The sequence below is a fragment of the Buteo buteo genome, chromosome 8 (genome assembly GCF_964188355.1).
Source record: "Buteo buteo chromosome 8, bButBut1.hap1.1, whole genome shotgun sequence".
NCBI lineage: Eukaryota > Metazoa > Chordata > Aves > Accipitriformes > Accipitridae > Buteo > Buteo buteo.
Window position 1 is genome coordinate 5,465,641 of NC_134178.1, and position 20,955 is coordinate 5,486,595.

Consider the following 20,955-nt stretch of genomic DNA (forward strand, 5'->3'; position numbering starts at 1 on the left):
CAAAGAGGAATTCACACTTAGTTTTCAGCCGTATCTGCTCTTTGATCAACTATTATACAAGAAATAACCAGAGAGAGAGGTGTGGGACTAGATTTTTCAGCTCCAGGCTGCATTTAAATAAACTTTTTGAAGGTGGTTTTATCATTAGCTAATGGTAACATAACCTTCAAGGGGCAAAAAGTTGAGTCATGGATTCATGAATTACAGTAACAGTTTATCCTTTAAACATCCTGGGTTTAACTTTGCTTTGCTTTCATGCTAGGTATGGAACAGGATGCTTCTTGCTGTGCAATACAGGTCAGAAGGTCAGCTGCATTTTTCAGTTGTTCACTTTTTTTTACAATCTTTAATTTAAGATCTTGAGTACAACTATGTATTAGCCTTTCTTAAACTTATTGATAACAATTATATTGCTAGAGATAAGGAAAAATGCATCCGGAAATCTGAAGGAATAGAAAGTAATAATTTTTTCAAGGTGTTTCAGTAAGACTCCATTTCCTAGCTCTGGAAGTTTCCAAAAAGAACTTTTCATAACAAGTTTCTTGCTCTTTCCTTGTATATGTTTCTTAACCTCACCCAGAAGTGCTGAGTGTTGTGTTACTTAACCACATGCTTTTCTCCTTGTCTTGGCTATTTTATTTCTTCCCTTCGTTTTCTCCCATTGTTTCTTTGTAGTTGTAGTTGAATAAATAATGCAAAGCTTTGGCTTCCTTCTCATTCACATCTCCTTCTAAAGACCCCCAATTCTTTGCTATAAGGAGGCTGGAAAGATCTGAGGTAGCTTGTGGAAATGAGAGTTAATACCAGTGATCTGAGGGTTCTATCTTAGGTGTTTATTCAGAGTGACTGATAGTTTACTTTGTTTAAACTTTCCATATTTCATTTTTTTTCCAGTGAAGGTTTTGTCTCTTGTTTATTATCTTTTGCATATTTGTATTTAAATATTTTCTGCTTCTGTTCATGCTTTACCTTTTCTTTTCCCTCTCCCCATTTAGTCTGTGTTTTCTGAGCATGGTCTTCTAACCACAATAGCTTACAAACTGGGCAGAGACAAACCTGTTTGTTATGCACTAGAGGTAAGTCCAGTAATTTCTTCTTTTTTGTAGTGACACCTGTTCTTGTTTACTTCTGTTTTCTAGTATCCTTATGTTATCTTCAGCTGCATGGAAATCAAAATAGCTTTGTGTTATAGTTTGTGTGCCTCAAGGCTTATGTGTGGTTTTGTTTATCCCTATCTTCAATCTGTATCACATAATCTAGTAAAAATATTTCTACATTGCATCATTTATATTTTCAGGGCATGACGGCTAAAGCATTTTTTCTGTTACACAGTCTTTCAAATCTTTAATAAATGTTACCTATAAATAAAAAAATTTATACTAAAATTGGATTTAAAAAGAGGGGGAAAAGTCCTCTCATAATAAAAGTCATAACTAAATGTCTTTGGAGTTTATTTCATTCTAATGGATTTTACTTCTAACTTTAAAAAATCTGAACCAGATTTCTGGGACAAGAATCCTCTAACAATTGAGATCTTTTTTACCTACTAAGACTTAGGTGCCTAATTCCAGAATTTAGTTCCTCAACTCTCCACACAACTCTGAGGGTATCCAAATTCTGTAGAAAATTGGATTTTTACTTTAACTTTAGGGTTCATTGTTCTAAAGCTCTGCTTCTGAAGCACAGATCAGCTGAGCACCTATTTGGCACCAAAGCTTCATTGGTAATAACAGAATGATTATTCTTCCATCTATGTTGCTTAGTGGGCTTGATCTAATAGTTATTCTCAAAACACGCATACTCAATTCTCTGCTGCTATTGAGATTTTGTAGAGAGCCTATGTTTTCCATGTGAAACAAAGACAACACACAGGATTTTCTTCACTGGGAGAATAGTTTGTGGCTTACAGTGCTTTACTAGGATGTGGGAGGCTGTGTTCATTTCCTTTTTCTTCCCTAAGGAAAGTTGATCTCGCATTTGCCATATTCTGGCAAACTTTGGGGTTTTCATTTTGTGCCGGTGTGTGAGAGGTTTGTTTTATTTTTAACCCATGCTCTTGAAGCAAGAACTGGTACTGTCTTGAGAGTGATTTGTATTTCTGCATGCTGAAACACATGCATGTGTACTTTGCTTCTTCCTCATCTCCAAGTCTTTAATGATATTGGCTGAAGAAACAGCTTCAACAGAAGATATTAAGTGTCCTTTCTCATGTATCCATGCTAGAATCATCTACAATCTGCTGGTTAAGACACTTTCCAGAGATGCAAAAAATACGGATTCAGCCTTTTCTTTTAAACCGTTAGCTTGTAACTGTAATAGCTAGCTGGTTAGAAAATACCCCTGCTCCTTCTAGCAACGAGTTTGAATGAAAATATAATGCTCTTCCCATTTTACTTGAAGCTTACTCTAGTAAACATGAGACTGTCTTGAAGAGAAGTCCGTTTGGACTTTGGAGTGAGACAGGAGCCATACCGTTCATCTGTGATATGATGGAGCCATTCAGGGCCGTTCACTGAGACAACAGAGCAATTTTGCTGGCAAATGCAAGTGCCTAAGTTTTCTGCCTCTCTGGGCATTTGTATTTAGACTCTAGTCATAATCAGTCTTGGTTTGTTAAATCAAAGCATAAAAATCTTAATAACTCTTCAATAATTTGTCAGAAAAAGAAGGCTAAGGCTACTGGACTTCATAACTGTATATTCAGGAGAAGACCTAAATTAGAGAGACAAGAAGACTGCTTAGCAAATGTCATGGTAACTCTCCCCATGAGAAGAATCATGCAATATGCACCTTTTCTACATGGAGCCTGTGTAACAGGCTGCCATTTTTACATGGCAGTCTCCAGCTGCCAAGAAACTTGTGGTTTAGTTGTGAGCATTCTTGGGAGTGCTTTAAGCTGTGACTGTAAGCCTGCAATTGGAGGCCGCAGCTACCCCTCCTCTCCAGTCTTGTAAAAAGGAACATGAAGCTACCAGTTGTTGTCTCCTAATGTTGTAGTGATTTTGTTTCTTTCAGGGATCTGTTGCAATAGCTGGTGCTGTTGTTCGTTGGCTAAGGGACAATCTAGGTATTGTTAAGACTTCACAGGAAGTTGGTGAGTATTCACAATTTGGAGCTGTTTAGTTTTTTAATTTTCTTTTCCAATGTCTTGCTGTCTCTAATGTTGAATGAAAGCTCAAAATATTCAAGTAAAGAAAAGCTGTGAGATGCATATATTTTGCTGTGTTTGGACAATTTGGTTTGCATCTGTGAAATCACTGTTTATTGATACATGTGTTTCATACAGCATATCAATACAGTCTTTGAAACCCTTTGTCAGCCTTGTTGTATTGCAATCTGTACTTTTTAGTAGTTTCCCTAGCAAGCAGATATTCAGGAAGATACTATACTTACAGTGTATTTCCTGGTTTCTTATAATATTGAATTTTCCAGAGCCAAGACTATGTAAGTCTACTACAGAAGCCAGAGCATATTTGATCCTAAACCTACGTACTCATTCCTGTCATAAACATGAGAACCTGAGGCCCTACATATGCAACGATTTATGTAGAAGGCTTCATATCCATTAAGTTAGGGACTTCAGTTTGCAAAGCTGCCTCTTACAGGAACTGTGGAGGATGGTAATCTGTTTTGGCTAAGAATACAGTAATCCTTTAGCATTTGGGGAACTGATGTTTTCTGCTTGAGCTGAACCGAAACAAGCTGGTGGGTGACATTATAAAGACTAGGAATATATCAAACTTTGAAAAAGGAGAAAATGTCAGAAGCATGCAAGTGTAACAGTTTGAAAGTGACTGACTTGATGAGATTAAGGATTAAAAAACATTTCATTACATATTTTTAATAATTTGATCTCTTATTCAAAGGTGGAAAAATTCAGAATTCAAATTTTATGTAAAACTTCAAAGATTAAGCAAAAATTAAAACATCAGTCTGTAAAGAAAGCTTCGCAGATCATACAGAAGAATATAAACTACTGTCATGTGAATTAACCAGCTGTTGAAACACTACAGTACCTCTTGGCTTCACGAGTTTGACTAGACCTTTGGAAGTTTTGAGTTTCAAGAACTTTAGTCTTGTCAGTGTTGTTAAAGTCATGTTGGAATTCATCATCTCTTCCTGTTTGCCTGAACATGTCCTTCCTTCTCCCTTCACTCCTTTTTTAGGTGGAGTCTGTATGAAAGCACCATTTTAAAAAGACTTTGAATAAATTTTCCTACCTCTTTTCTCTATTACTGTGCTTCTCTGATCAATGCAGAGGAAATTTACAAAAGCAGAAAAAAGATACTTTCCTTTCTTGTTATAGGAAGAACCTGCACATTAGCTTTACTTCCTTTGCAGTTCTCGATGTTTTAATATAATTTTTAAAATTACAAATATTTTAATATTGTGGAGCTCAGCTATCCAACATCATTACTCAGATATTAAGAAACCTCAGATTTCCTTGTAACTGACCTTGTGATTATATACGTAAGCTGAGAATTTAGAACTCTAAATCCATTTGAAATTAATGGGAATTTAGTTCTTAACTCCCTTTGGTCTTGATCCAGTTTCACTTGCTTGCCCTGACTTAAATGCAAGTAAATGTGACCTTTTGGACTGCTTTGAAGGTTGCATTCTTTACCCACAGGATACCCTTTGAAAACATCACAGAATCTAGGTCAGAATATTGAGTACACGAGTTTGGTTTTCGGTTTTGATTTTTCGTTTTGTATTTTACATTTCCCACAACTCCCTATAACCCATCTTGTGTTCATATTGTTGCAAATGGACAACTAGTTAATGAGAAGCAGAGTGCTGGAGGTGTATTTTCTAACTGTATGTGGCTTGATTATTTTTGTAGCTACCTAACATATTCTGAATATTTTCCCTATTTAAATAATAACACTTTTAAGTGTCACATTTAAGTGTTGGTACCATTGTGAAAAGCTAAGTGAAGACTGTTTGTGTGTGTGCATTAGAAAAACTAGCCGCGGAAGTGGGGACTTCTTATGGCTGCTACTTTGTGCCAGCATTTTCAGGACTGTATGCACCATACTGGGAACCCAGTGCAAGGGGGTAAGAATCTGGCTAAACACTGCATTTGCAGGGAGATTTAATGATTTTACAAATACTATCACTAGTTCTTCCAGGTATGTGAAACTGTTCTTTTATTTTTCCTTTGATGTGTCTGGATACATCATTCTCTGTGGTATCTTCAAGCAACTACTGCATATCTCTTTTGTATTTAATCTGTTCAAAACAGCAACTGCTACTGGGAGAAAAAGAAGGATTAGCTAGCTCAGCTAGTCACCCTCATCTTACCCCCCACCCCACCCCCCAAAAAAGGAGGGGGGGGGCAGGGGGCAGGGAATACGTTTGGGCTGGGTTGTGTGTTTCAGAGGACAGGTACAAGATAGTTCTGTCGTTCTTGCCGCTAATGGGACCAGCTGTTTTTTCTTCACACATTTCTGATTCTGAAAGGACATCTGCATACCTGTGAGCTGTCAGGCAACAAAAGTAGAAAATGAAGAATTTAGTGCTGATTAGTTTTTTGAGCTCAGTTTCCCATGGCGGCTGCATTCACTATTTCAAATGATACAGGCTACTTCATTCCTCCCCACTTCTCCTCCCTCTCCTTCCCCTTATGTCCAGCTTTCTTTTCAGTTTATTGAATACTCTTTTCTCCTCTCCTTCAAGTCCCATTCCTGGTTGTTAAGACTTAACTACCTGGTACTAGTTATAACTACTTGTTCAAACAATAACCTTCCATTTGTCTTTTCTGCTATTGTGAGGTCACCTCCTGTTGCTGGAATCACAAAATGCCATGGGAGTCACAGAAGCATAAAAAATTTAAATATAAAATAGCTTTCCTAAAGTCAGAAAAGAAATCTTAAAGAATATCTTGTTTCCAAGGTTTTGAGTAGTTGCATCTTTAGAATTTAGATGCTTTTTGTATGTAAGGAAGAAAAAAATCTTTCAGTTAGATGTTTTAACACTTTTTAGGATCATAGTGCTTAACTTTTTAACTGTTAAAAGCTGATCTTTGGAATGGCAACAACTAAAAATATCTTTGAAATTGCATGTATCCAGCACCAAATATAGCTTCATTTCTGTGTAGAACGCTACTATTCCTCAGATGTTAAAATAGAATAAAAGGATGATTATTTGCTCTGCAGTTCAGAGTACCTTGACAGAATTCAGCTTACTCATGGTTAGATGTAGCATAATTTCCATTATCTAAAATCTCTTTGAAGGTGCAGAAACAACTAATGATCAGAATAGATCTGAACACAATTTTAAGCATTTAGAGCATAGCACTGACGCAGCTGGGCTTTTCCTTAAGAATTTAAAGACTAGAATTAAGATTTTAGTGATAGATGATATTTTTTAAAGAACAATCAGCCTCTATCATACATTTCCTTTTCTTAAAGGAAGACTAGAATTTTTGTGTGTGTTTGTGTGTGTATGGGTGAATATGCATCCATCTGCATGCAGATTGGCAATAAAATTTTAATTTATGGCAATTGTATTGATTGGACACTGAAACCATGTTTGTCAGGAAAACAGGGATGAGAGACTTTAGATTAAAGGGAAACAAGCTTTTTAATACTGAAAAGCAGTCCTCATACAAATGAACTGAATGAGTTTTGAATTAGAAAGCTTAGGTCTGAAGTAATGGTGTATGTCTGGTAAAGAACTATGTCCTAACCGTTTGGGTTTTTTTTTTTCTCTTCAACAGTATTATCTGTGGCCTTACTCAGTTTACAAATAAAAACCACATCGCCTTTGCTGCACTTGAAGCGGTTTGCTTTCAAACACGAGAGGTAAAGGCAAATTGGGTCCTAAATACATTGTAAATTAGTATAATAACAGGGACCGTAGCTCTTCAGGAAGAGAGAGGATTGAAGAGATTTAATGAAGATTAATCATATGCTTTATATTGTACTTTGATGCTATTCTTCTCTTTACATGGTGCTAATGTTGAAAAATTGTTCCTGTGGGCTTAGCTACAATGATGTGGTTGGGTGGTACATTATTTTGGGGTGGCAATGCTGCTTTTTATCAGCACTTAAAATAAGGTGAACATACTTTGTGAATATGTTGAGAGGCAGAACATAGAAACATTGAAATGACAAGGCCAGTGCCATAACTAAAAAGTTGCATTTGGTAGGAGACTACATTTTATATTGTCTGTTGTGACGGAGATAGCTTATGTTGCTTCTGGTACACAAGAACAAAAAATGAGTTAAAGCAAGACAGCAGCAAACATACCAAGGGAAATCTGAATTCACTTCCTGCCCATTACATCTTGTATTACCTTAGCTGGCGTTCTGCAACAGCAAACCTAAATTCTCACAGAAGAAATGAATCCTCCAATCAATTCAAAGGGGTTGTTATCAGTATGTTCTGAGCATTAGAATCTTTATATCACCATCTACTATCAATTTAAACTCCCTGTGTTCCATACAAATACAGGAGAAAATGAAATCCCTAGACCTCAGAGGGTAACAGTCAACCTTAATTTGATTGCATGTTTCTAAACTGCTCATATTTAAACACACTGAGTTTTAAAATAACACCCGGCTAAAACCATGTGAGCGGAGGAAAGCAACTTGCTGTTTCTGTAGTGACATAGAATAGAGTAAAAAGTACTCGTGGAAAAAGACAGCCAGAAATCTCACCCAGATGTCTGCTTTTGAAGCTGTGCTAACAGCCTCTGAGTCCTCAGAAAGTTGTAAAGGAGCTTGGAAGTAGCATGTATCTCTAATTCTGGTACTAGAAGTCAGGGTAAAGTTACAGGGAACTGAACTGATAGTTCAGTTTGTTGTCTGCTCCTCTCTTTCCTTGTCCCTCCTCCCATCCATTCCCTCTCATATGACAGCTCAATGAACTTTCCAGCAGAAAATTATCCCTCTTTTTTGCTGGGCTATTTTTCTGCTGAATTAATGACCTCAGCTGCCTCGCAGAGGAGTGTAGCAAATGTCAGAATGAGAGACAGGGCATGTGGCTGGGAGTAGGAGGGAGGGGAGTAAAGCTGTCACACTGAGTGAGGGTGAAGTTAACTGTTTGAACAGATCTAATACTTCCTCATACTTTAGACAATGTGCTTTTAGCACAATGACAGGAGTGCCTGATCAGGTCTCTGGACACGCTTAAATTAACAGACTAAGTCCTAGTGACACAGATAAAATATGTGTACATTTTTCAAAGATACATTGTTAGTTCTGTCCTGTCAGAAACAAAGTTCTTTTGTTTTAATTCCAGTTAAAATGGAAGTCTTTTGTATCCTTCAGGAAAACCCTCAAATTTCATGTTCATTGGAGTTTTTGCTTGGTTTATTGTGCCATCCAGTCCTTCTAAGTCTCTTTTCCTTGTTATACAAAAAGCTCCTTCCCTGCGCAGACAGATGAAACTTGTAACGTTTCTTCTTCCAGAAGGCATTATGAAAAAATAAGCAATTTTTCAGCTCTAAGAGCTGTACAATGCTGTCATTAGACAAAACTTACATACTTGGATACCTTGCTTTTCATCCAACCTCAGTACAATAGAGAGAGCAGCAGCATGATCATGATTTGTTTTGTTCCTTCATTCCTTCCTGATTTCTAGCATTCTTTTCATTTTTTTAATCTCTACTGAGTGCATGATCCAACATACTCTTGCACAGTGGTAAACAAAGCCAGAGCCTCCAACAGTATGTGTGTGTAAAGCTGAGATTATGAGGCACTGCTGAAGTTATAAAAGGTAAAAAAAGGCAGGTGAAGTCAGCACAGACAAATGCAAAAAAATGGAAATAAGTGGTGGGGAGCAGTACTAGCTTAGTACTGCCACTAAACTTTGCTGCTGTGCTATGAATCCTCTTTTCCAGGTTATTTCTAATGTATTGAACAGCACAGGCCTGTGGATGGATGCTGCCACCATGAAAACTGGCCTTTTAACTTCTAATTTTAACCATTATTTATCCTGTGGCAGTTCTTTTAGTTCCCTTAAAGATTTTCTGGTGAGGGACCTTGCTGACTTACTTTCTGGGAATGGGTAGAATCTACTGGACAACTGATGTCTATATAGCTTTTACTAGCTTACAAACCTACAATTTTTCTGTTCTTTTTTTAAAAAAAACCATATTGACTTTTCCCAGTAAGGATTGTATAGTAGGTTACTTTGTGAACTACAGAACAGCACGGAATGTGTTGTAGGTTTGGTCTCTTTTGTGGTCTATGTTGCTTTGTCATTTAAAGCTGAGAAAAGCACACATTTTTTTAATTCAAATAAATTGAAAAATTACAAAGATAAAATCATTCTGCACTAGTTAATGCCTAACTTTGTCAACAAAAATTATGCACTAACCTTAAAAAATGTAAATGAGACATTTAATTGACTGCCTTTACAAAACCCTAGAAAACCCACTATTCTGCATTTAATAGGTGCTTGTAGGATAATACCATGGTGTTACCAGTAGCTAAGGTTTGAGGCAAATCTTATTAGGAAACCTTAAAAAGCATATCAATAGGTATCAGTGAATTACATACTTCACTCTTAGTTAATTATCCCTTGGAAACACTTCAACACTTTTCATTTATTTCCAGCTATCCACTGTGCCCAAAAGAAGGAAGCATAATTTTGCAAAAAATTACACTAACAGTTTATTTTTGCAGTCTATCTCGTGTAATGTAAAATTCTCAATTTTCAACCACTAATGGAAAATATTTCAAGATGCTGCTCTTTCAAAACAGTTCAACGTTCAGCTGTTCCTATTGAAGTGTCTTCCAGATTGCCAGTTTAAACGTTTTAATTTTTCAATTCTTTAATGCATCAAATTAGAGAAAGTACCTAGCAAACTGTAATCAGCTAAAGGACTCTATTTAGTATTACTTCTTCCTTTATTAGCTTTAATAAATGTTGTAGTTGTCATCAGCTTTTCTTCAAAATTCTTCTTCTCAAACCATATAACCAACACATAGGCTAGATATAGAGCATCAGAGGAGAAACATCTCCTACACTAGGATTTTTGTAATAAATAGAATGCATTTGCTGTAAATTAAACAAAACTGTGTTGTTACTACCTCTATTTTGCCCTCTCGATATGTAGGGGAGGGGAATTATCTACTTAACACTCTTTAGCAAATGCTGAATTATCAGTATTTTATACTCAGAGGGTGTCATGGATTTCTCTGCAGTTAAATCATAACATATATTACTCTTACTTAAGATTTTAGATGCCATAAACAAGGACTGTGGGATACCACTAAATCAGTTACAAGTAGACGGAGGAATGACCAATAACAAAGTCCTCATGCAACTCCAATCAGACATTCTCTGTATTCCAGTAGGTAAGATGAAATTGCAACTCCTATTTTCTTTTTAAAGCTGAAAACAACATTGGTTTGTAATGGCTAATGAGGACAAATTGGATGGCTTGCTTTGTTGTTGTTGCTGGTCTTTTGCTACTGCTTGAGAATGTTGGGGTTTTTTTCAGAAAAAGTTTTTAGATCTTGCTTCCAGTTTTGAGATTCACTTTCATAGAGGATCACTGACTTATTTCCTGTGTTGAAATATTACAGCACTATGACAGTACTGAACTTCAAAGTTGTCATATCAATTTCTAAACATCTAACAATTTTAAAATGTGAAATTAATTCTCTGCTGCAACATGTTGGCCCTGAGAATCTTGCTCAGAGATAAATCAGAACTTTGTACCTCCACTGCTCGTTCATGTTTGGTCTTGCATTTCAGCAAATGGAAAATACCCTTTATTCTGTTCCCTTTGCCTGAACAAACCTTTGGGTTTTTAGCTTTTGAAGGATGTGTTTCAATGCACTAAAACTCTTTAAAGACCTCACTTGAAACTTGGAGCGTTTCAGCATCAGTGAAAAGGGTGCATCTTTCTGAAGTCATGTTTTAACACCTGTAGCAGATCTCAGGTTGCTGAGTATTATAAGCTATACATAAACATTTCTAAGGATGCAGTGTGTCACTGAGTAACATCAGGATATTATATATCTTCATCTATACTGAAGACTGATAATTTGCTGCATAAATGTAATAATCTTGCCTAATGCAGCTTCTAGAAAATCATTTAGAAAAACATCGTGTTGTTTCTTATGCATAAATGTGAGACACTTCAGTGGAAAGTTTTTAACTCTAGAGATATTGTAGCTTGCCTTTAATAATACATAATGCACAAGGCTCATACTATCGGTGCAGATGCACAGTTAACAGATGAAAGGATATGATCAATAAAATCAGATTTTAAAGGATCCTCTGCCTGAAGCAGATAAGCAGGCAGTTCTAGAGTTCATGGAACAGATTTACCATTCACATCTTGGGGATGGGATGGTCTTCTGTAGCATCTGTGGAAGGCAAACAAGCTAGTAAGTACAGGTGTGTAACCTCTTTTAAGATGCCTTTTCTAAGTATAAGTGCTTTTAATAACACAACATCTAGAGCATGGTAACAAGACTGATAAGTTAGCCAGTAATCACTGCTTTGAGGAGGGAGCAAGAAGACAAGAAAATAGTATATTATTAACAGGAGTACTCTAAGAAAACTGATGGTTGAAGTCAGCAGCCCTGCACATGGTATAAAAATAAGCAATTGCATGATTCAGTCTTAAAGGAAGTAGTCATCTGAGATATTTCAAAGACTTGGACGACTCATAGGTGAAGTTAGCCTCATAACCATGTGAATGGCAATAAAATGAGGTTTGCAGTTGGTAAACTTAAAGGAAGCATATAGCAGTTGTAGAAAATATATATCTTTCTAGATATATATGTAGATCTTTAGTTCTGATGTCATCAAGGTGACTTTCATTAAAAATCATCATGACTTTCTCTGCGATTTACCTCAGTAAAGCCATCAATGCCTGAAACAACAGCTCTAGGAGCTGCTATGGCAGCAGGAGCTGCAGAAGGAGTTGGAATTTGGAGTCTGAATCCTGGAGATTTGACAGCAGTGACATGTGAACGATTTGAACCACAGATCAACCCAGAGGGTAAAACCCTTTCATATTATCTAAGAAGTTGCAAACTTAATGTTTTATGTCCAACAGATCGTTTTTTCCTTTGTTGCAGTCTAACATGCTGATAGAAAAACAGCTATATATGAATAGCCTCAAAAACATTGAAGATCAGATTTGTAGTGTTTGGTTTAGAGAAAAGTGCATTTAACTTACTGTTTTGTCCGTTTATTGACTAGTAAGATTGGGAAATGGCTAAAACAACTTAACTCCACAAGGAAATGTGTTGGGGTTTTTTTCTTTCTTCTTTTTGAAAGCAGCTTGTCACTGGGCGTTGCAGTTAGTAGTTTTTGATTTATAGGAAGCAAAATCAAAGAAATCTTGAAAGGTTTTTACTGAGAAAGATGTCTCCTAAAGCTCCTGTGCATTTGTGAGTTTCCACAGATGTAAAAAGGACAGAGTGACTGTTTTGGAGAGACTTTTCTTTGGGGTTTAAAAAGCCTACATTAATCATTGTTGTTTAGCTGACTATCTTTTTCATCAGTTCTTAAGTGCTTCTAGAGATGGAAAGCATGTACTTGACATAATTAATCCATGTGCAAGACAAATGCATTTTTGTCTTTTCAGTTATTTCTTAATTTTTGTTACAGAATTTTGTCTTACCATTTTGATTATAATTACTGCTATAATCCCTACTTCAAGACAGTATTTTCAACACTGAAGGGCTTCTGCATGAATAACAATTGCTTCATTTTGTCCTGCTTGTAAATCTTCTTATTGGTGAACATGCAGAAAATGGTTTTTAAGGTTTATTTCTCCTAACTGTGCATAATTGTGGGGGTTTGGGTTGTTTGAAGGTTTGGGGGGGGGTCTATTCAAAAAAGCATTTTATAATACTTGTTCTGTGCAGACAAACTATACTGTGCAAAAGAGTGGAAAGCTAATATTGTAGTCTTTGCTTCTTAAATACTTGTAGTTGTATTTGTATGCATTAAGAGGCTTTTCTGTTTGCTGATTTCTTAATTTCAGAAAGTGAATATCGCTATGCCAGATGGAAGAAAGCTGTGCTGAAATCTATGGGCTGGGAGACATCTGAAGCTCCTTCAAATGGTAAACCAGAAATTAATGCAGGTCGAGTATTACTAATTAGCCAGTTAGCCTAGGTAGCTGATCTTGAGTTTGGTGACCTTTACTGTTCGTACCATCTCTGGACTATTCCAATGATTTAAAAATTACTACTTAAAACCACTGTGGAAACAAAGCAGGAGAATAGATAGATAGGTCTTCCTCTTGAAAAGAGGGCACAAGCAACATCTGGTAGGGCTCTAAAAACAGAGGACATGAAATCCAGAATAACTGCAGGTTTTGCAGAATAGTATTGGTTTACAAAAGAAAAAAATCTTACCTAGAAGAAGAGATACAGCACAATTCTAAGACAGTGCAGGGATTTTGAAAACTTTCTTATACTATAACCTCATGTTGCAAAGGAGAAAAGTTTCATCCTGTGATTTTTCTTGCTACATCTTGCTTTTATTATTTGCTGTATAGGAAGGAGGGATTGATAGCCACATCAAAATCTGACCGAGAAGGGCTAAGAGCAAGAAGTTATCATAAAGTGAAGAATTTCATAGACCTGTTGTTCACACACAGAGAATATACAAACACTTTTGAGGGACTGAACATGATCTTTCTTTTGACGTAGAGGGCTTTTTCATCTGTCAGGTTTGAATTAAATAAAACCTGCAGTCTTCTGTGATCTATAATTTGAATTTATATTTCAGCACTTTTTCAGGATGAGGTTTGAGTCCTGAATCATCCTACAACACTTCATTTATGGTCTTTATCTTAATTTCATTTCCCTATTTTTGGAAAAACTATTAGAATGAAAAGTATTAAGTAAAGAATCCTCAAAATGGAAACTCCGCCCACAATCCACAGTTGCAGTCCTCAAGCTGCATGAAGTCTCTTACTTTATTCTTGAAAGCTAAAGCTAAAATTTTCTTTTTACCATCCTATATGTTGGTTTACGTATTTTATTTAACACCATGGTTATACAAACAATTCTGCCAAGGCTATTTGGAAGGGAAATAGGTAACTTATGCTAAGTAACAAGATTCACTTCAGTATTGTCTATTATGGTTTAGTAGCCTTACATCTAAATTCTCTGTTATGGATCCTAAAATCCCAAGTGCTTGATGCGTATCTCACTTACATATCTTTATTTCCTTTTGAAGGATAGAAAATTCTGCCTTGCAGAAAATAAAACTAGATCGTGTTCTTCAGCTCATGTGAAATATGTTTATCAAAACTTAGCCTCAGTGATTATCTGGTTTAACACTGGACAGGAAAATGTTATTTTCCTTAGTTCTTGCTTTGAAACTTTGTCTTCTGCCTGCTAGGAGTGTTTAAGATTGAAGAATGCTAGAAATGGGCTCAACTCAATTACTATTGCTAACAGTGAAATTTGGATTTGAACTTTTATATTGAGAGCCTGTTTTGAAGTATTGTGGGGGTTATGCATAATCTTTTTTAGTTTTTCTGCAAATGTTACTACATTTGTTACTTTTTGCTGTTCATATGGTTTTTAACACATATATTGCAATTTATATATATATATTTCTCTTTTGATTTGCTTGACTGGAAACACCTTCCCCTGGATGACATCAGGTGACACTAGTATCTTCTGTAGTCTGCCTTTGGGTTTTTTTATTATGAGTAGCATGATAATGTTAATCGGAGCAAAGTACGTCTCAGGTTAGTTATTATTTGAACTAGATCACTTTAAAAGCTATCTACACTAGTTTAAGTATTGGGTTTTTTTGTATTCCATCTGTTTATTTTTAGCAAAAATGACTGATGCTTTTTGTTGTTCATGCACACGAGTGTCTGAGGATGTGAATTAGACATATGATACCTAAGGGAACCAAGTGAATGCCATCTCGAATTCATCCTCATGTGCCATGAAATTCGTAATTGTTAGATGCACATGAAACCTTGAACTCCTCCCTCCCTTTGTCTAGCTATGCAGACTGTACACAGTTTATAAAAGGCATATAGGTTGGAGCAGCCTAGCAGTTTTGCATTGCCTGCATTACAGCGTGCACTGCAGTTAGAATAAGGTTCCATCCTTTATCTTATATTTCTTCTCATAACGTTTAAATTTATTTTGAGGATCTTGTTTGAATAAAGTGAAGACTTTTCTTCTGTCCCTGAAAGGCTTCATGCACCCCTTTCATTTTTCTGCTCCCCTTGGAGCTATTGTATGGTCAGAAATCTTCATCTACTAAATCTATAGAATATTCTTTTTGTACTTTGTTCTTGATGGATAAGTGAATTCATTTTGTGTAAAGAGAAGAGACCCTAAAAGGCCTATCTGCAAAACTGGGAAAAAGGACTGTGTGCATATGCAATGAAGGTGCATCTTCAACCTATTAATATATGTTTTATTTTAAAAGAAAGTTCTTAATATGAATGACGGTTAGTTACTCATGCCAGAAGTAAGACATTTCATTAAGATATTCTTATGATAAGAAGTTTATATGGTGGTGCCATTTGTTCTTTGTTGTTGTGTTTCATATTTTCATTCCAAAGAAAATATTTTACAGTATAGCCATTGTTGCTGCTTAGTAAGCTTTTTGGGGGTGGTTGTTTAGTTTTCTTTCTTTGTTTTGGTTTTGGTGGGATGGGTGGGGGGTGTTAATTAAACAGACAGTTGAGGACTCTAGCATGCTCCTGTGATGATGTGTTTGTATTTTGTTTCTACTCATTCAGCCTGAATTAACTATTCAATTGCAATTTTCCTTGCATGGAAGAGACTGTCTGAGCTTGTAGGAGAACTAAAATCAAACTAAACAAATGCTAGGCAAAAATCAAACTGAATTGACATTGATTTACTAACTCTGGAATGTATCTATGAATGAGAACAATCTTGATTATGAAGAATAAAATAAAACCAGCTGTGAATAAGTGGGTAAATTTTTAACAAGCTGAACTAAGCAACTTGAATATTAATTCCAGGTCAGGTTCTTCACCACATGGAGGACACCTAAAATAATATGAAGATCAGTGTTAAGTGGGCAGATAAGCAACTTAAATTCTGGGCTTATTGCTTTTTAAAAACTACTAATCAGTAACCTGCCTATACATGGTTGGACTCGATGATCTTGAAGGTCTTTTCCAACCTAAATGATTCTATGATTCTAAATATCTAAACTTGCACTGCTGGAACTCATGAAAAAAGATATTTTATTTTTTGTCCTTTCCCTAAGCTTGTCAGTGACTTTCTGACCCACAAGTGGAAAACATTTTCATCTCAACTCCCTCTGGCCTTCAGAACCCATTTTTGCCCTTGTTTTCAGATAACAGTAACTATTAGTATAGTTAACTACAGATAACTATTGGTATAGTTACTGTTACTATATATATATAGTTATTATATATACCGATATAGGTACTTTATATACCAATATATTGGCATATTATTTACATGGTAAGCTTGGGGACAGGAGAAGTTGCAAGAAATTTCCAGCTGTTACTTGTTTTAAAAATGATGATGTCTAACAAGGAATAGCATCAGTGATGATATGTACAGGTTGTAGTTTTGCTCAGCTATGTGTTAGAATAGGACATGACATACAGAATTTGTGTTGCTGATTGGAGCAGGGCTGCTTCCCCCTTAGATATTACTTTGGTAAATATCCTTTTGCTTTTAAAAGCCAGAACTACCTGACCAGACTTTCCTTCTAATTCAGTACAGGAACTCCATTAATTAATTTGTTACATTTTATCTTTTAATGAAACACTGGAACTCCAATGCAGTCATCAGTATAGTAGGTTTGAGGATTGAATCTACTGAGGATTGAAATCATCCTTCATGTGCTGAAACAGCAGTAAGTCTTGCATGGCAACAGTGCTGTTGTTGAACATGTCTCTGTAGGGCAGGGCCATGATTTTACAGCTACTGAAATGCAAAGGAAAAATCTGCTGTGGCAGAACAGAGAACACTAACGTGGCAAAAACCCATTTGCAGAACTGCTAAACTAACTGCCTTCTCATGCAGCACCTCTTGACTGAATATGAAGAACAATACTGTATTTCATGATATCATTTTGTAATTTCATCAAAATCAGGTCAATTACTTGTACCTTACTTTATGATCTTCATTCTTGTCTCCCAGAGGAGAAAGGGCCAAATGTTTGGTTTATTTCACTATTAAAGCAAGTAGTGTGTAGTGACTGGTGTCCTTGTGCTAAGACTCTATTCACACTAGTTTTGGAAGCGGACATCTGAGAGGTTTCAAAATATTGTGTAGCTGTACTTTTTTGGTGGGTGGAAGTTAACTGAAAGTGATACTATATTTTATTAGACTCAAATTTAAAGAAATGCCTTTGCATGCTTAAATTGGCAGCTCTCACATGAGATATAAGTAGGGATTGGATATCTACGGGATCTTATGTGACTTCTGGGGTATAGACTTCTTTGACTTTGTTCTCACAGAATAAGGTGTCAATGCTGATAAGTAATACTGTATTCTTCCTGCTTAAATACCTTTGGGTTTTTTTTTTTAAGATTCTGTTTTTCCTTATTAGTGTCTTGCACTGTGATAGTTACTGTCAAATTGCATACTAATTTACATACAGGGATCACTATGCAGTTCTGCAAGTTAGTTGCAATAATATTTCCCGAATTTCTGAAAGCTAAGCTCATATTCAGAAAAAATAAGCTTAGACTACCTTCCTTCAATTCTTCTACTTGTTAAAAATTTACCCATCTTAATGGTGTGGTCTCTTCTCTCCTGCTATATGCATATCCCACACACTTAAGTGCTGGCTTATCTGGTGTCACAAGATACATCTAATTTATAACTGCATTAATTGAAAACAAAAGATGGTTACACTGAATTCCCCTCATAGCTCAGCTGTGTTATAGAGTGTTATTAATGCTTTAGAGTAAATTCTATGTTACTAATGCACATTCTTTCTTATTTAAGGTACTGGTAAATGAGACTGCTTAGTGGACTCTGGATGCAGCTGATTTCTTTGTTTCGTTTTGTTTTGTTGTCTGAAGAGATTCCACCACCAATCTGATTATACTACTTGTGTGACTAAATACATTCATGAATCCATCTGTTGCCAGTCCCTGAGTAACCTCCCAGTGGTACACTGAAACTTATGTCTTCAGCCCTTCATTACTCTGCTCCGTTCCTCATCAACTCCAACTGCAGTGGAGGCCTTTGCGTGGACTCTCTCACATCATCCTCTAAAATTTCACAAGCCCTAGCTTTGTTTGAGAAAGTTGGTATAACAAAACCCTGCAACTTCTGAGGTAATGACGTCAGATGTTTAGCTATCCTTTTCAGGGGTTTGGTACTTTATACAACACACTGCAGAGAGTTAATGGTGCACTGCAGAATTTTGTAAACATCTTACAATTCTTCCAGCTGCTGTGAATTATCTTTCATATGTCTGTGGTTGCCAAAGATGTTTTATTGTAGTGGCTGCTGGTCTGAAACACCTTCAGTGGTATAAACCTTTTAAACACTAGCTCAAAATGTATTTTCAGTAGCACACATCGCCACTGGTTTGGCAATGAAGAGGTTGCTGATATGGTCCACAGAGTACTGTTGAAATGATCAATTACAAAGTTAAAAAGTTTGGTTTGGCTTCTGGCATATGCAGTCAGTTTGCCTATTATAAGTATTTAAGACACTTAAGTCTGTACATTTAAAGAGATAGGAGCAAATAGATATTTCGGTTAAGGTCATGTTTCATGTTCTTGTGCTTTTGTGTTAGTTTGGAAAGACAAGTTTGATACAGCATGCTATTGACAGGACAGCTTCTTGGTCCTCAGCAACTGGTAACTCTTAAAACTACTCTGTACAATGCACTTTTCTTGACCAATACTGCATATATTCTGTCATCCTGCTTAAGGATATTTTAGTGACTATTTGTTAAACTTTTGAAAGTTGAAGCTAACTTAGTTTTCCTTAGAGAGGGTCCACTCCAAATTAAATATCAGTGCTTTAGTTCTTGATCTCACTTAGTATATCTCAGGGACCAAAATCTCCCTTTCAGTTTCCATGTCCATAGTTTTAACAGGAAGTTGTCACAAAATACACTGAGACAATCCAAAACCCTGGCTTGGAAGAGTAAGCATTTGGCATCTGAAATGGGCCACTGGAATTCACAGGCAACATGCGTGACAAGTGAGTTGCGTCCACTTCGAAACTTTTTGTCCTCCACAGGTAACAGAGTGAGGTGATAATCTTCTCTTCAGCTTTCCTGTTTGTACCAACAGCATGATGAATGTCAGCCTTATTGGTTAGGTCAGAGAAAATGTGTTCTTGTATACTGTCATTAGATCAGTATAGAATGATAGCGAGGTTAAATGTGGGAACAACATGGAGAATTTCAAAGATGTGTTTAAATGCACTAGGAGTTAAAGGGAGCTTTTTTTTATGTGCGTTTGTTCTTAAAGATTTTCGTCTTTAAAAAGTCTTTAAAAAGTTTTTTCTTTGTTAAACTATGATTAGAGGCTTAGTTTTTAAAAAGATGTTAAATATGTGTGTGTCTGAAGCAATGGATTGCACAGAAGTTCAGGTCTGTACAATATATTTAATATCAAATGCATATTAATTGCCTTTTTATTATCAAGTGCAATGACCTTTGAAAATGTGACTTTTAGTTAAGAAGTTAGAGAAGGAACATTTTTTGTCCTGTGGTTGTGTGTATAAATTCCACAGAAGGTATTTTTTTTGTGCACGGGTGAAAATATATCATTCAAATCCCATATCTCCTGTAAATACTCAAATGTGAGGTGTGACAACTAAAATTTCTGGGTTTTCCAGTTTGTATTGGAGAGGTGAAGAAAGAGTGAAAAATGAACAGGAACCCATAGAAAAATCTTTATGCTCCTTAGCTTTACTGGGAGCTGTTGCTGATCCCACCTTACCCCAAGGAACAGGAGTAACAGCAGCCTTTGGAGCATGCAGGGCGAGGGCAGCACACACCTCAACCACGGGACTTCTGAGTACGACTTCTTGCCAAAAACACTGAAGTACTGAACCTGGGAATGATTAATGCTGAAGTGTTGCCTTTGCCAATGACGTATGTAGCAGGGGGAAAGGTAGCACATAATAAGTAGGAGGGAGATTTTTTTGCTGCTTTTCTGACTTATCTTTTACTGGGAAACACAATTCCTGTTACTTTTTCACTGAGTAAAAATCATTATTTTATTTTCAATTGCTGTTGCAAATATTTTTTAAGAATTTCACACCACTGACGACTTTCTACCAACATAGTTGAAATATATTGTAAACTGCATCTTGGGGGGGAGGGGACAAACTGTTGAAAGTTAGCTTTTTGTGAAGCTGTGATTTATTTTTTTCTATAAATTACCAGATTTATAAATTCTTACTTGAGAAATGCATTAACTTGGTATTAAAATACCCTAAATAAATTGTTGTAAGCTGTCAGTTTATTCTTGCACATTATCTTTCAGACACATTTTCATTGATGTTTTTTACATGAGGCATTAGTATACGCTGATGCATATTAAACAACAGAGCACCCTCTTTAAGTATCACAGACACATGCTTTAACTTACTCAAATACACGGATCAAATACCTGCAGTACTGCATCCTGCGTTTCACTGATACATTCAGTTTCAAGGACTGGATTAGAAACTACATTTCTTCAAGTCCCTCCATATTCAGGAAAAAGCAGGAAAACACAAGTAAAACGACGAAAAGGAACACGGTCGTAAAACAGGTTTGATCTGAACAACATGGCTGACCAACAGGCCAAACGGTTTTTGCTCTTACACCATGGTCTGGTAATTGCCACAGATTAAAAAGCCATTCTGAGCTGGGGGAGGAAATGTTCATGGAATAGAAAACATTGCAGGGGGGACTAGCCAGGAGCGGAAGGTATTTCTGTTATTTTAAGGAAGACGCGTGGGCGTACGTGTATGCGTGGAGGGTGCCTGTATGGAGGGTGCCTGCCAGATTCTTGTTTGTTCT

At 36.3% G+C, this 20,955-nt stretch overlaps 1 protein-coding gene across 6 annotated transcripts in view; it reads left to right on the forward strand.

Annotated features, from left to right (window-relative positions):
• GK (glycerol kinase) overlaps nt 1–20,408 on the forward strand; it is a 36,815-nt gene extending 16,407 nt beyond the window's left edge. For 2 of the 6 annotated variants that reach the window (XM_075033503.1, XM_075033505.1), the window contains 11 exons: nt 263–305; nt 996–1,076; nt 3,016–3,094; nt 4,962–5,058; nt 6,722–6,806; nt 10,190–10,310; nt 11,828–11,971; nt 12,965–13,045; nt 14,603–14,689; nt 16,754–16,824; nt 17,925–20,408. In XM_075033503.1, the coding sequence (XP_074889604.1) occupies nt 263–305; nt 996–1,076; nt 3,016–3,094; nt 4,962–5,058; nt 6,722–6,806; nt 10,190–10,310; nt 11,828–11,971; nt 12,965–13,045; nt 14,603–14,689; nt 16,754–16,797 (862 nt within the window). In that variant the 3' untranslated portion in view covers nt 16,798–16,824; nt 17,925–20,408. The remainder of the gene's footprint in view (nt 1–262; nt 306–995; nt 1,077–3,015; nt 3,095–4,961; nt 5,059–6,721; nt 6,807–10,189; nt 10,311–11,827; nt 11,972–12,964; nt 13,046–14,602; nt 14,690–16,753; nt 16,825–17,924) is intronic. The other 4 variants (XM_075033506.1, XM_075033507.1, XM_075033508.1 and 1 more) reach the window with 4 other exon arrangements.
• Nucleotides 20,409–20,955: the final 547 nt, after the last annotated feature.